Source organism: Uloborus diversus, chromosome 6, assembly GCF_026930045.1.
Source record: "Uloborus diversus isolate 005 chromosome 6, Udiv.v.3.1, whole genome shotgun sequence".
Taxonomy (NCBI): Eukaryota; Metazoa; Arthropoda; class Arachnida; order Araneae; family Uloboridae; genus Uloborus; species Uloborus diversus.
Window position 1 is genome coordinate 34,141,463 of NC_072736.1, and position 15,813 is coordinate 34,157,275.

At 32.6% G+C, this 15,813-nt stretch overlaps 1 protein-coding gene across 1 annotated transcript in view; it reads left to right on the forward strand.

The window, feature by feature from the left end:
- LOC129224536 (twitchin-like) overlaps nucleotides 1-15,813 on the forward strand; it is a 380,173-nt gene that overhangs the window by 246,320 nt on the left and 118,040 nt on the right. The window contains 8 exon segments of the mRNA XM_054859008.1: nucleotides 1,478-1,780; nucleotides 2,861-3,142; nucleotides 3,561-3,737; nucleotides 4,386-4,508; nucleotides 4,596-4,895; nucleotides 5,895-6,176; nucleotides 7,293-7,313; nucleotides 7,316-7,482. Of these exon segments, the coding sequence (XP_054714983.1) occupies nucleotides 1,478-1,780; nucleotides 2,861-3,142; nucleotides 3,561-3,737; nucleotides 4,386-4,508; nucleotides 4,596-4,895; nucleotides 5,895-6,176; nucleotides 7,293-7,313; nucleotides 7,316-7,482 (1,655 nt within the window).

Sequence of the window (15,813 nt, forward strand, 5' to 3'; positions counted from 1 at the left end):
GAACTACCGTAATTTCCCTATAGTTTATGGGTCATTCTTCAAAAAGTGTAACTTTTCTGTCACACGCCTTTTACAGTAAAACCTTTAAGGAACTATTCATTTAACAATGATGTTTAATTTAATCAAAAATATATACCTGCCAACAATTTTTCAATAATAATTTTTATTTTAGTAGATTTTTGGTTCACAACATGTGAATGCTCACCTCCGTGGCATGTCACTCACCTCATGGGACTGCTTATGTTCCTTAATAACTTGTTTAATTAAAAGTATATACTTATTTATTGATTACACTTTTTACAAGTGTCTCAAATACTAAGTGCTTAAGCACATTTAATTTTTTAATATTGTGTTTTATTTCGTTTTAGTAGGACAAGAAGTCATGTCCCATAATAAATTCTCACCTCCGTTACATAAACACAAAATGCCATTCCTCAATAACCATACTAAGTTTCTGAAGCAAAATCTATCTTTTTGTTTTTCGACAAAAATCTCACAACTATGGCTGAAAATAAACAATGGGGCTCCCTTGTATCATGTAAAATAAAATTTGTTGTCATTCCTCATTAACAGGTGACAGTAATGACAACAAATTTTATTTTACATGATACAAGGGAGCCCCATTGTTTATTTTCAGCCATAGTTGTGAGATTTTTGTCGAAAAACAAAAAGATAGATTTTGCTTTAGAAACTTAGTATGGTTATTATGACTTCTCACTTCCGTGAACTTGAATGTCAGGGATGTAAATTAATGTAAAAAAAGAAGTGAAGATGTTTTCATATGCTTAACATGTGCAGATTGTAGCAACGAAGAAAAAAAATTTCCCTGAAAAATGTATCTATTAGGTCTATATTAATGGAAAATTCCTCACCTCCGTGAATCTCACCTCTGTGACAAACCTTACCAATGTCATTATTTCTGAGGTGAAAAATAAATGATGGAGGAGAAATACATCAATAATAGGCATTCTACCAAAATTATAAATTGCCAGTATATCCTCAAATTTAGTAAATACTATTTTTAACATACCTTTGAAACTACTAATTAAGCCGAATTTTAATTAAGAGAGCTTAATATTATATTCCCATTAATCATTGAAATAGCTGATTGTTTGCACAATTAACAAAATTAATACTTTGATATTTAATTAGTCTCAATTTTTAAATATACATTTTTTTTTCTTTTTTTTAATTTTATGAACAAGGCATTTTTATTTATTTATTTATTTATTTATTTTTAATGAGTAAAATAATTGGAACTGAGCTGGGCCATTGTTTATGGTTACTTGTAGTAGGTAACATTTTCATGTAAGAATGAAAAAAAAGGAAAACAAAAGGTTTCAAAATTGAAACATATTTGCATTAAAAGTTACGTTTTCTGGAGAATGACATTTATTCAAATGTTGTTATGCCAGCGCTGATTTCCTTATTTATGTTTTGTTACTTTATCAGCTCTAATTAAATGCTATCTTCATAGATCCTCCGGGTGCTCCTGGAACACCAGAGCCCACGGACTGGAATAAAGACCACGTGGACCTCGCGTGGAAAGCTCCCGATTCTGATGGAAACTCAGCCATCAGCCATTACATCATTGAAAAGCGGGAAAAGGGGTCGCCCCGCTGGGAGAAGGCGGCTGAAGTTCCAGGGGACCAGACTAAAGGAACCGCCCCTTTCCTCACAGAAGGAAAGGACTATGAGTTCCGAGTCATTGCCGTTAATAGAGCAGGACCGGGTGAACCCAGCGCTGCATCCAAAACTGTCACGGCAAAACCACGTTTCTGTAAGTATTCAATGCACAACTCAACTTCATTCTGGTGCAGCATTTGAACATACCAGCAGCCCGATTATCCCATCCAGTGACTGCATTTTCGACCTTGTTATGGTTGGACTCATCAGCCAGGAATAGGAAATAGCCGAGCTTGAGGCAGAAGTATATTGGTAGATAGTAGTATATTGTGGAAAATATTTCCCCTAATTGAAAATGTAATAATTTTTGTAGCAGAAATTTGAGATTTTTAAGTAAACTCATGTAAAAGCATGCTCGGAACATAATGTCTGATTAAATTGCAGTAATTAGGAAAAAACTGAATGAGAAATCTTGTTTTTTTTGGGGGGGGGGGGGCGGGGGGAAATAAAAGGGAAAACGCTTTTTTTTTTTCTAGGACATGTGCTCCATTCGTAAACATTTGCTTCAAAAAGGTCAACCGTACAATGTTTTCTCCTCCTTCTAAAGTACAGATTTTACAATCGCTTAGGAGGCAATAGTATGCCAAATTTTGGAATAACATATCCAGAAAATCTTCAAAGTAGCCACTGGGTTTCGGTGACAACTTCATAGAAAACCAACAGTTGCGATTGTTTACTGCTATGTTCTGAAACAGCTTTTTTTGTTTTTTAAATCTTAGTTTAAAAGAAGTCTTGAGTCTCATTCTGTGTGGCATACATGCATAACAATAAACAGATTCCAATTCATTACAGGCAAAATATTTTAATCTCCATGCAATCCATTCTTCGACTTAAAAGTAAAACAAAATCAAATACAGTTTCATACGTTTACTTTTTGAAGCGTCAATAAAGAAAAAACGACGGATAAATGCAACTTTAGCTATGCTATCCTCTATTGAAAAATAAATAAATAAAATCCAGATATTTTTGTATTCACTTTTTTTTTTTTTTTTTGAAAAGAGACTTCCCGACTACTTTCGCAATAATGCAATTTTAAACTGGAATTATAATCGTTGTAATTGGAGTCCATTGTAATTGCAGAAATAAAGTTATGCTCAGTAATCAAATTCTGTTTTAAAAAAAAGAAAAAAGAAAGAACGAAGAAAAAGTAACTATGTGTGCTTTTCTTTTCTAGTGGCACCAATTATTGATAGGAAGAACTTACAAGATATAACAGTGAAAGCAGGTCAAACAATCAAGTTCGACGTGAATGTAATCGGAGAACCACCACCGACAATAATTTGGACTATAAATGAAATGGAAGTAAAACCCTCTGATCGCATTACCCTCAATAATGAGGATTATAACACGAAATTAGTGATCAGGAGGGCCACAAGAGCTGAAAACGGAAAATTTATCATCACCGCATCCAACAGTTCTGGACGGGATGCTGCCAACGTCATTGTGACAGTTCAAGGTGAGTCTGACATTATTTTAACTTTTTTTTTAAAGAATCAAAGTTTTACTGCTTGGATTTCTGATTACTGCGATGATTTTAGTCCGTAAACATTATTTTCTACGCTCATAACATGTATTTAGACAATTTCATTTTTTATGTCTAAATACATGCACAGACTGATAGTACCGTTACAATGTTTTACTTCCTTCCATTTATATCTCAATGCGAAAATTCTGAGGGGTAGCATTTCAAGTCTTAATTATTAAGTTAGAGCCAATTGTAATCTATAGGTTTCAAACATGAAAGCAGCACTTTTTCTCACACTAGTTCAATTCTTTCTTTACATTTAAGTACCAGATAAGTATACTAAAGTACTAACTTTGCTAATTGAACTTTATTCTTAATATTCTTAAGAATTTAATATTTCTTTCTTCAGACAAACCATCGCCACCACAAGGACCTCTTGATGTGTCTGATGTCCATAAAGATGGTTGCAAGCTTAAATGGAAGAGGCCAGCTGATGATGGTGGAGTTCCTCTAGAAGGCTATCTTGTTGAGAAAATGGATGAAGAAACTGGTATCTGGGTACCTGTAGCAAAGACGAAAGATCCAAGTAAGTTCTAATGGCATTTACAAATGAGATTTTTGCTTAAGTGTTATAGTATTTAATAAAATGTCGTAATACATAACAAACAATTCTTAATTAAAACTTTAAACTATTTTTTATTTTGTTTCTTGTGCATACTTGGAACACACAAAAAACTTTCCAGTCTGACGATTTTCCAAACTATGTACATAAAATTTTCAATTCGCTACATTAAATTAATTCAATTTTTGCGATTATTCCTACCTCATTTAAAGGGCTTTAATATATGTATAAATTTAATTAGTTTATAATAAAAATATTGAGGTTGTACTCATTTTTTTAAATGTATGATGATTCAATCAGTTCGCACCTTTAATTAATTTGTATTTACGTTACATAACAAGCATTTTTCAAGAATAGAAAGCTTTAAGTAAATATTTTTCTAAATAATTAGATGCATCAATATATTAGGAAATTTAATTTAAAACAGCTAAAAGCCCTAAACATGGCTTACGTAAAGAAATTCTCCCCCGTACTATCAGCACTTAATATGGAATTGTGATATTATTTCAAGATAGCGTAAAGCTGTTTCCAAAACAGTAATTAAAGCTATATCTTCCTTTTAATTTAGAGAAAAAAAAATTATGTGATTAAAAATATTTGCACTGTATTCAGGTATGGAAGTCACTGGTTTAACACCAGGAAAGAAATTCAAATTTCGAGTTCGAGCTTTGAACAAGGAAGGCGAATCAGACCCTCTGGAAACAACAGAAGCTATAACTGCCAAGAATCCATTCGGTAAGTAAAAACTTCAACTTGAAGTTTCAATAGTTTTACTGTTTCACTTTCTTGCAATATTACCACTTTTTTTGTTTGAAAAAATAGACGAACCTAGTGCACCCGGAAACTTGGAAGTCACGGATTGGGACAAAGATCACATCGATCTAAAATGGACTCCGCCAGAATCGGATGGAGGCTCTCCAATTACTAGCTACGTAGTAGAAGTAAAGGACAAACTAGGCAACTGGGAGAAGGCCATGGACGTTCCAGCAGGACAAACTACAGCCTCTGTACCTGATCTCGTACAGGGACAAGCCTATGAATTCAGAGTTAAAGCTGTGAACAAAGCAGGACCTGGCGAACCAAGTAATGCAACGCCGCCTGTAGTTGCTAAGCCGAGAAGGCGTGAGTAAAATTAAACATTGATTTTTTAGATATAGATAAACAATACCTCTAATCAATTTTATTTTATTTCTTATAAAATTCAACTTTTTTCATTATTCTTTTTGTTGTCATTACGCTTCAAAATTTATTTTAAATCCGTATTTTTATTTTACATTTATTTATTCTTGTTGTTACATGAAAAAAAAATGTTTTTTGTTTCGAGTTTTGACTTACAAAGTTTTACCGTTTCAGTTGTTAAATATGCAGGCAAATTTCGAATTAAACCTTTTTTGTCTTGTTTTTTAAATTAATGCAATATCATAACTTTTCATCTACCAATGAGCTTTGTTTTAGACTTCTAAAGTAAGGTAGACCGGGACGCATTTACGAGGATTTTTTTCAATGAATTTTCTAATTTTTATGTTTGAACCAAGGAAACTTTAGACATTGTGGTTTTATAAAGCAGTTAATGAAGTCAAAATTTGTATATTCAGTTGCTGTTCAGCTTGTATTTTCAACCGTACAAAAAATGGTTTTTGAGTCCAAGTTGGTTGCAAAAACTTGCCCCTAACACTTACGTATCGAGTGGAGCACGTTTACGCATAATAAAAATGATACCAAGGAGTAAGTGATATAGATATTTAACCAAATTTAAATAACGAATAAATACCTTTGTGCTGAAAATGAAAACAATCAGTAATCCAACGTTTTGAAGCACAAAAATTGCAAATTTTTGCAGACACGTGTTTCGGTGTTACAAGGAACACCTTTTTCAATGCAAAGAAGTGTGAGCTTCTGGATGAAAAGTCATTCGAGAAAAGTCATCCTTTTGTGAAATACTTAAGTTAACTTTAAAAAAAAATATTTGGAAAGAAGGATTACTTAACCCAACAAGTTCATAAAATTCAGAACCTGTATCACTTTTGTTCACACATTTTTAAAAAGTTTACTACGTATATTTTAAGATTTATTTTTGTGTATGTAAGAGCAATCTTTTGATTCACATGTCATACTTTACAGTTGCCCCTAAAATTGACCGATCTACGTTGCACAAAATCCGAGTGAAGGCAGGACAATCATTCCACTTCGAAGCTAACGTCATTGGTGAACCACCCCCGACTATGACTTGGGCACTCAGGACAAGAACCATTGAAAGTGGGGACAGAGTGAAAATAGCAAATGAGGAATACAGCACAAAAATCACAGTGAGACAGTGTCGAAGAGATGACAACGGGGTGTACATACTTACGGCAACTAACGAACACGGAAAAGATGAAGCAGAAGTTGAAGCAGTTGTTTACGGTAAGCGCTTTAATTACAAAGTTTGCGCATTAAGTGCATGACATTCAATAAGATGGTGGAATTGTAATAATGTTGATTGATATAGAGGCTGCCCCTATCAATGGTGTCACGCTTTTTCATCATTTTTGTTCCCCTCCCCCTTGCCACAAAGTCACACTTCATCTTAACCCCCCCCCCCCTCTCCCCTTCCCTTATCACATGTCACGCTTTATCACATAAATGTATTGTTATAAAAATACGTGATATCATACTTTTTGTTACCCCCCCCCCCCCCTCCAGTCACAAACTTTTACATTTTCCCAGGAAAGCTTGACACAATCTTAGGGAAATGGTTTTAATATGCATATATGCAAATAATACTTTTTTATTGCTCACTAAACAAAATCTCATAATATATATATTACGATTTCAAGCAGTCAAAACGCAAATGAAATATTTTTGAAAAACCTCACGTAGTTAGTTAACCTTTTTCACCGTGTATATAGTTTATTCTTTGAAGATTTTTTACTCCATCATAATATAATTTAACAAATTAAATTTTGAGCATTAACTCATTCCATCGGTATTTTTTTAAAAAACGTTAACAATGCTGGTAAAAGAGGCAATGGTGAAAGCAAATGCAGTAAAACCAGGGCTTCGGAGACGGAGGAAAAATGAACGACTACGACTTCGGAAATTTTAGAGTCTTCGACTCCAATTATTTTACCCGAAAATCAGTCTGACTTCGACTCCGACTCTGACTGCGCAAGCACTGGCAGGGTTACTTAGGAGGAAAATGGACGGCCTCCGAATCTTGAAATTTAAAATCTTCAACTTCTGACTCTGACTCCTTTACCCCAAAATTAGTCCAACTCCGACTCTACAGCCCTGAATTAAACTATTTATATCTTGTAAATTGTTTGCATAAAACATGCTTAGTATAACTATTACTTTTTGAAGAAAAACTTTTTTAATTTCCATCAGATCTTGAAAAACGCTTTAACTCAAGAACTTTTTCAAATAGATGCTGAAAACTATAACATTATGTTCGTATTCAACAAAACATGAAACATGTGCTGTGCTAGTTTTCCGTTTAGTTAGTAGAGCAGGCAATCAAAAATGTTGTTGTTTGTGCAGATAAACCAACTCCACCAGGAGGTCTTTGAAGATAGAAGATGTACATGCTGAGGGTTGCAATCTTTCCTGGAATCCTCCATCTGATGACGGGGGTATGCCAGTGGACCACTACTTAGTAGAAAAACAAGATCCTAAAACTGGTGCTTGGACACCTGTTGGGGAAACTTTTGGACCAGAAACTTCTATGAAGGTAAATTTCCAAAATGATGGTTGTATGTACTTCCCCGGTTTATTTGCTTAAACTAGATAATATGCTGCTTAAAATATAGCACCAAAAAGGTAATGGGCGTGCTAAAATTAAATATTTGTAGCATCGATGGGAAAATAAACTACATCTGTTTTGGGGCAATGGATGGTGACAGTAGTCGTGGTAGGTGCTGCTATACAGCATGGTTTAGATTAGACTTTTCAACAAAAGCCTACCTAAGGGTTGAACTTTGCTCGCTTTTTACTCGAAATTTGAAAACTTCCACTTACATCTCTTTGTTTCTTGTGCAGTCTCATAACATCAACTAGTTACTAGCTGAAATGGGTTTTGATTTTTGAACTGATGAGTTAGAACTACATAAAAACAAAACACGTTGAACGTTGTCCAAAGTTGTAGGGTAATTTCGCGAGAGATGGACTACGTTTTTTCTTCATTCTCTAAAAGCTGTACCGTTACATATATTTTACTTTGCATTGTATGTACATACAGTGTATGTTATTTTTTACAAAAATCCTATTACTGAAGGTCATATTATTGCTGAATTCCTGCTATGATTTTTTAAAAATTTTACCATACGGTTCATCTCAATCGAAGCAGTCTGGATTAGATGGACCATTTGCATGGGAGGGACGGACCACAGTAAAACTATGAAATAATTGCGCATGCATTATAGTCATTAATTCGTTCATTTTCATTTCATTTTTTAACCAATCCAAAAATGTATAAGAATTTACGTAAACGTACTGTGGCGACATTTTAATTTGGGCTCCAGGCGGCATTTCATGTAACAACTCATCTTTTATGCTGTTTCCTTAGAATAACGAGGAAGCAATTGGTGTTTCCAATCCCGATATCCCGAATCCCGCGGTATCCTGCATGATATTTAGCAGGATTAATCTAGCGGGATTGAGAGCCAAACCCCACGGGATTTTCAGTCCCGCATATTTTTTCCATGTAAACGTTTTTCAACTTTTCCCGCTAATAAAATGACTATATTCACAAGCGTCATCTGAAATTTGAAGCACCTTCCTCTTACAGCTGAAGAAGAACAAGAAGAACTCTGTGTCTCATATGACCATTTAAGAACACAATAAAAATTGAGTATATTTTTCGAAATTGAATTGGCATTCTCATTCGAGGATTCAGTTTTCATACGTTCAGCAATTGAGAAGATGCGTATAGTCTAAAAACATTTTAGAAAACCATCACTAAAATTTAAAATCCAGAAAATTATAATTATATATCATAAACATAGGAAAAGTGGATTACAGATTGCAAAACCCGTTGGGGTAGCCTCAAAGCAATATTGGAGAACTTCTGTAAAAGCTTAAGGAATGCACTCAAAACCTTTAACTTAAAAAAGCGCGCAATATTTATGTTCAAAGAAGAAAGCAATGTAAAATCTTCCATTACTATTTATATATTTGGCACGCCTCTAAAAGAGGCGACAGAAACTTGGATGAAGCATAGGATGATTCGCATGACAGTGCAGTAAATACAGCTGCTCAAGTTCTTGAATGTCTGTTTCAAGTGAGCGGTGAAATTAGCGAAATTATCTAAAAACTTTTATTGAGCCTACAACTTGGTGAAACTAAGTAATTCTTAATGCAAGTTCAACTGGATACAGCAAAACACACATCCAATAGCCATCGTTTTAATCCGAAATTTGCAGTTCTTGAGAAAAAGCAAAGCATAAGAATAGAAAAATCTATTTCAGAAGGTGATGAAGACAATGGGAATCTTTTGCAAAATGTCCACAATTATTTAATCTCGGTAAAACAAGCTGCAGTGAAGCAACAGCACGCGTTTCCGCCAAGCGCATTATTTTTTGAGCAAAAGCCCTTTCTCAGCCGATACGTGCGATGCTTTGTTAAGACGCATTGGACTTCTTTAGGACACACTTTTATTACGTACACTGCAAAAAAAAAGTTGTTGTTTTTACAGTAAAATACTGGCAGCTCACATTCCAAAGAAAAACTGCAAAAATTACAGTTCTAAACTGTAAAATTTGCAGTAATATACTGTCTTTTAATGGAGTTGCCCTGTGAAATTAACAATGATTAACTGTAAAATTAGCAGTAATATACTGCTTTTCAATAGAACTGCCCTGTAAAACTTACAGTATCAAACTGTAAAATTAGCAGTAATATACTGTTTTAGGAATGACTTGACCTGTAAATTTAACAGAGATAATATGTAAAATTAACAGTAATATACTGTTTTGTAACGGGATTGCCCTGCAAAATTAACAGTATCAAACTGTAAAGTTAGCAGTATTATGCTGCGGAATCAACTGAATTGCGCCATAAAAGCAGCAGTAGTATACGGTTTTATAAATGATTTGTACAGTAAAATTAACAGCAGTAAACCATAAAATAAAGTTATCAATTTTTATGCAAAAGGGTTTTTCATCCTATCGTTGTCTCTTTTCATAGTCGAAATCACTGCTTTTATAGCTGAAGAACAATATAGAAAAGTAAAGCATTTGATTCTGTATGTACGTTGTAGAAATCAGCCTACATACGAAATCTGTTCCTTTTCTAAAGTTTTTCAACAACAAAAATAATGTTTTAGGCTATGAAAAGCGACAAATAAATATAAAACACTTTTACATAAAAATAGTTAACTGCTGCTAAATATATGTTTTATTGATATTAATTTCCTTGTACACAAAATAAATCAATGCCCCATCTCAATATTTTATAAACACCTGTTAAAGAAGAAAAAGTGGTGCATTTTCATTTCTACAAAAAGCTTTTAGCTCTATTGCAGACTTAAAAATTTACAAATAGAAGGAAATAGCAAAATATGGTCTGAAACTTTTATTTTAAGAACAGTTATAGCTTTTTCATAATACAAAACTTTTTGATCCATGAAGGTAGTAAAAATGAGAAAGTTTTTTATATATAACTGAAAATACTACATCGTATCTTCACTAAAAGTACTTTTTTCATTATTGTAATGCTAAAATGTGCATCATAACGTGGGAAATGTTTTGCAATATGCAATCCATTAAACCTTTAAGTTTATTTTAACTTGATGCATGCAATTATGTGCATTTATTTTTCTTTTATGGTAAAAAAGAATATTTTCATGGTTTTCTTCTTTTTTTAATGTTATAAGCTGCATTTGGATCTACTTTATTTGAGAAATATTAGTGACAAACTAATTTTATTTCACACCATATGTGCAGTATACAGCATTTAGACTGCACAGAATGGTTTTTATTCTAAATTGATTATTATAGATTAGATAATACTTTATCCTATTAACCTTTGAAAGTTTACATAGATGAAAACTATAAATATGTGACGGTTTAAAATTCCAGAGCTACTAAACAGAAACAATTTTTTACTCGGTATAATAAAATCTGCAGGTTTATGAGTGCTAGTATTAAAGTTAAAAATTGGTTTTACTACTCCAAAAATTATATAACTTTATATTATGTTGTACTGTTTTCATGAGAAAAAATGAAACATTCACAACATTAAAAATTGCCAAATTATTTTATTTCGTATACATCACCTATAAATATCGATTAGTAGTTTTTACAGTGAAATTGCAGAAATTCATTTAAAACCGAATGCTAATTTTTTCAAGGTCAACATTTTTATATTACAAACTTGATTCTTCTTTGTGACATCTTTGCCGACTTAGGTGCCATCATTAGACCTTATATCATGAAAGCATCTGTCAAAATAAAAATTGTTAGAATCTCATAAAACTTGTGGACGCCAAAAAACATTCATGAAAAAATCAAATTACGTGGGTATAAAAATACGCCCTAAAATGATTAAAATTATGAATCTGAATGATCTGAAATTAAGATTACCCTGGGAAGTTGCTTTTATTTTTAAACCGCTTAACATATACCTAAATTGTAATTGAATCGTTTATTTCAGGAACCAGTTAAGCGCTAAATATGTTGTTTTAAGGAGAAAAAAAAACTGCTGTGCAGCAATTTGGAAACTACGCAATTGAAACGGTGGTTTATTAGTGCCTAATTAAACTAGACCTAATCTGAATACGCCTAATCCCATAAGAACGCAAGAAAGAAAAAGAAAGAACATAATCTTACATTTTATCTTCCATGTCAAGAAATGCATTTATACTGGTTTCTGAAAAACAATTCAAAAAAAATCCTTCTAACTTTCGGTAGTTTTGAAGGATTTTGTAATACATAGGAGACCGTTGATTAAGAGTAATATTTATTTTTTTCGATCGAATAATTGAAATGATCGGTGATTGGGTGAATATATATCTTAAGGATAATAAAACTTGAAACTAGTTTCTTCTTATAATAGGCTACAGATTATTGGATTGTAATATGTTTACTTCAAAGCAATAATTAGGACGCGGTAGAGAATTATTTTTTTAGAAAATTGAGCAAGGTCGACGTTTAAGACAACCAATTAGGAAATATTGAGGTATTCATTTAAAACAATGAATACTGCATCTAGCCTCTTTTAGCCCCCCCCCCCCCTCCCCGAGTTGCTATAGTAGCACTGAAAACCGTAGATGTTTTTTCTTTCTTTTTCTTTTTTTTAAACTTATATTCCATTCCAACACTTGTTAACAGCTCGAGCTATGTTCAACTGATACCAGCTTCATATTCTTTTTCTTTGACAGCTGCCCATTATTAGAAATCTGAATATGAAACAATGTGTGATGTAAAATAATTATTTAGATTTCTGCACTTAATATGAAATATTTTACTTATAATTTTTTAAAATATTTTTTTAATATGTTTTATTCTACAATTGTGTTATTATATTGTTTAAATTTAATTTTTTGGAGCTTTTTTCTAAGTACTAAGGAATTGCATAAAAAAATCATTTGAGTTGAAATAAAATAATACCGTAAGAGCATTCTATCTTATATCTGTCTTAATATTAAGGCATAATTTAAGATGTTTCATTTATATTTTATGTCTTTCAAAATGTGGACGCCCCCCCCCCCCCCGTTTTGAACAGCTATCGATGTCCCCATTTAATCCACCAGCGACTTTTTTTTAAAGTGCTACTTCTTTTGATAGGATTTAGACAATTTATCTTTAAGTTTTTCAGAATTTACCTGAAACCCGGAAGAAACAATTCTATATTCCCAAAATCAAGATGGCTTAGTTAAAGTCAATTCAGTAAAAAGTGAAAATCGATCAGAAAAGTTGAAAGTTTTTAACAAAAGAATAAATCGACAGACATGTCAAGAAATAGATTAAATCTGATATTGGCAGTTCTAATCATTAAGAAATTGTAAGTCCACATTTGGCCCGCCGTCCTTGTTGTAAACAATGCTACCCTTCTTGGAAATGCTTGACAGAGGACCGCACCTCTTTTAACTGTAAATTTAAATATGCTCACATTTGCAAAATAACTGCTTTTTATTTGCATTATAATAAAAATAATCTATAATTTTGTTTAATAAGTGTCACAAGTCTGAATATACGAAGAAAGTTTCATACGCTGTAATACATCGTACTTTAAACTCTAATCTTTATTGTTGCTCTCATTGTGAAGTTGACTTTAAATTTTGTTCCTTTAAATTTTTGCAAACATCCGTACAATAAATAATAAAGTACTTAACATTCTGATTTGGTTCCTTTAATTTTAATAACATGTAAAAACAAAGAATTAGTGCTCTAAAATTTACTGGAAAATAAAAATAAAAAATAAATAAATAATGAAATAAATTACGTTTAATTTAGCACTAGTAGCAGAGATTTCTATAATCCGGTGATTCTTGAAATGATAATATTCAACTACCCATAAAAGCCAATATTGAATTAGAAGTTTAAAAAACCCAGACGTAAATGAATTGTATGATCCATCACATTTAAATGAAAAAAAAATTAGTTTATCTTGTTCCAATACATAGTTCTTGATTGTAACATAAAACCTGACAACGGGCACACAAAAATCAGCTTTAGGGGCCCAATATGGCATACAGACCGTAGGATAAGCTTTAGTGGCTAAGAACGCTCTAAAACTCAAAAGCATTTGCGATTACAAATTACATCCTAAAACATAAAAATATAAATGAAAAAGGTACTTATAAACTTCCAATACCGGCATTCATGTCACTAAGTGAATCATCGCAACATCGTTCAGACTAGAGGCTTCTTTGAAATTCCAAGCGGAACACAAACACGAACTGCCATCTTGATAAAATGAGACCACCATTCAATTCTGGTCACAAGTTTCGTAGTTCTTTACATTTGCATACCACTAAACTCATAGAAATAATATTGCATTAGTGAATAAATTTAGATGAAGGAAATTCAGGCGGCTAGAATGAAATACTTTAAGACATGAATAAAAAAAATAGAAATATATTACAGGGCATTCCGTTTGCATCCGCATCTTTTACATCCGCATATAGATACGCATTGCAAACATCTACATGGAAATGGACTCAATGTAGCTTATACACAAAAATTCAAAAGAAAGCTTCAATCAAAGGAAAGGAAATTACTAGAGAGAACACTTGCGAAAAGTACCCCCCCCCCCCCACCTGGTGGGTATTTAAAATTACCAGTCTGGTTTTGAAGCGCATTATTTCATTCTGCTCATTTGTTTTTAAATTAAAAAAAACCATCTGTACCCTTTTTTCTTTCTAAAACTTTCATTGCAGGGGTAACTCAATATCAAAAACCCTGAAAGTGAAAATGAAAAGCAACGAAACCCTGAGAGGTTACTAACACTATGTGTTTCATTTCCAGGGGTATCTTCAATGAGGGGAGGGGTCATATTAACACAGATTGAACCATAGAAATTTTTGAAGGAGTGCTTTATGGTATTTTTCTCCCTTTATTTTTTCTTTTTTGAGCAGCGCATCCCTGTCGTGCAAATATCACAGAAGTTGAACATAAAAACAGCAAATAGGAAACAAATATACACTCACCTAAGTAGTTTAAAGAAAAGCCAGAAGTTCGTTTCTTAACATGAAAGGAAACTAATATTGAAATTTTTGACAAATGAATTATTTTAGTCATATGAAGTTTTATTCTATGATGCAAAAATTAAAAATTCCTTGAAGGCCTCTTGTATACGTACAGAAAAAATCAATTAAAAATAACTTAAAATGAACAGTGAATATAGAAATGCTCAATTTCTTTGACAAAAGATCCACTTATTTAAAAAAACGTCCAATTTTTGTTTGTTTAGTTTCTGTTCTGTTGTCTTGTGACAAACTCCTTTTTTTCTGTCTTTGTTTTTCTTCACCAGAAGTAGTAGGTGATGCAGTTTCAAGAACATGATTACTACTTGTACTACTCGATGCTTCAGATGGATTTACAGAAGGATTTTTCACCTGTAGTGTTTGCTGATAAGCAGCCCAACTATGCAGTAAATTTCTTCCAAAATTTCCTTGTAGCGGTTCATGCACAGGATCATTACTGCCGAATATATCACAGGTGCTTGTGCCCATAGAATGCAAATAATACTTGACAGTTTGTATAGCATCTAAACTTTCCATATTTAATGAAGTTCTGCTATCAGTGACTATATCGTCCATCCAGTTGAATGCACTTTCAACTGATGGCCCGTGAAAACAAGACAATACAGCTTTGATCAGTTTTGAAAGTTTAACATATTTTAGGCTATCTCCATTCTGAACACTCATAACATGTGTCCAAAACGAAATCAAATTATTACTCTGCTGAGATAGAGAGCTATCTATTTGATACTCTCTTAGTTCTGCATCTAAGAGAGGTATTTCTTCTTCGGGAATTACAGTAGGCAATAATTTTGCCAAATTTATGATGGCAGCAAATGTTGTTGTTACCCCTCTTAGAGTAGGATTAAGGGCAGATAAATTTATTAGAAGTGAATTACTCAACGGCAATTTTTTTTTCATATATTGAGCACATTTAGTATAAGCAACTTTCAAAACCTCTTTTAATTCTTTAAAATCAAAACTAGGATCATTTCCTTGATTGGCATTCATCCCTGAGAAAATTAGTTTATCGGGAAGAGAGTTTGCTCTATCTGCGATATTAATCTTTAAAATGTCATTAAATGAATTAATATTTGTAACTAATTCATGCTTTAAGAAAAAGGCAAAAAATGTTTTTGTCAAGTTAACCATTTCCACATGCAGTTCATGTAAAAGGTATTCCTTGCTCTGGAATAATTTTACATACCTGTTAAAATGAGGTAGAACAGATTCATAGATTCCTATGAGAAACAGAGTCTTTTTTTGTTCTTCAAACAGTCTTTGAGTTATTCTGTTTTTTCTAATTCTACCTTCTGCAGTTAATCTTTTTTTTTCAACAGTTTTTGAACTTTTTTAATTGATTCTATTTCTTCTTTACGC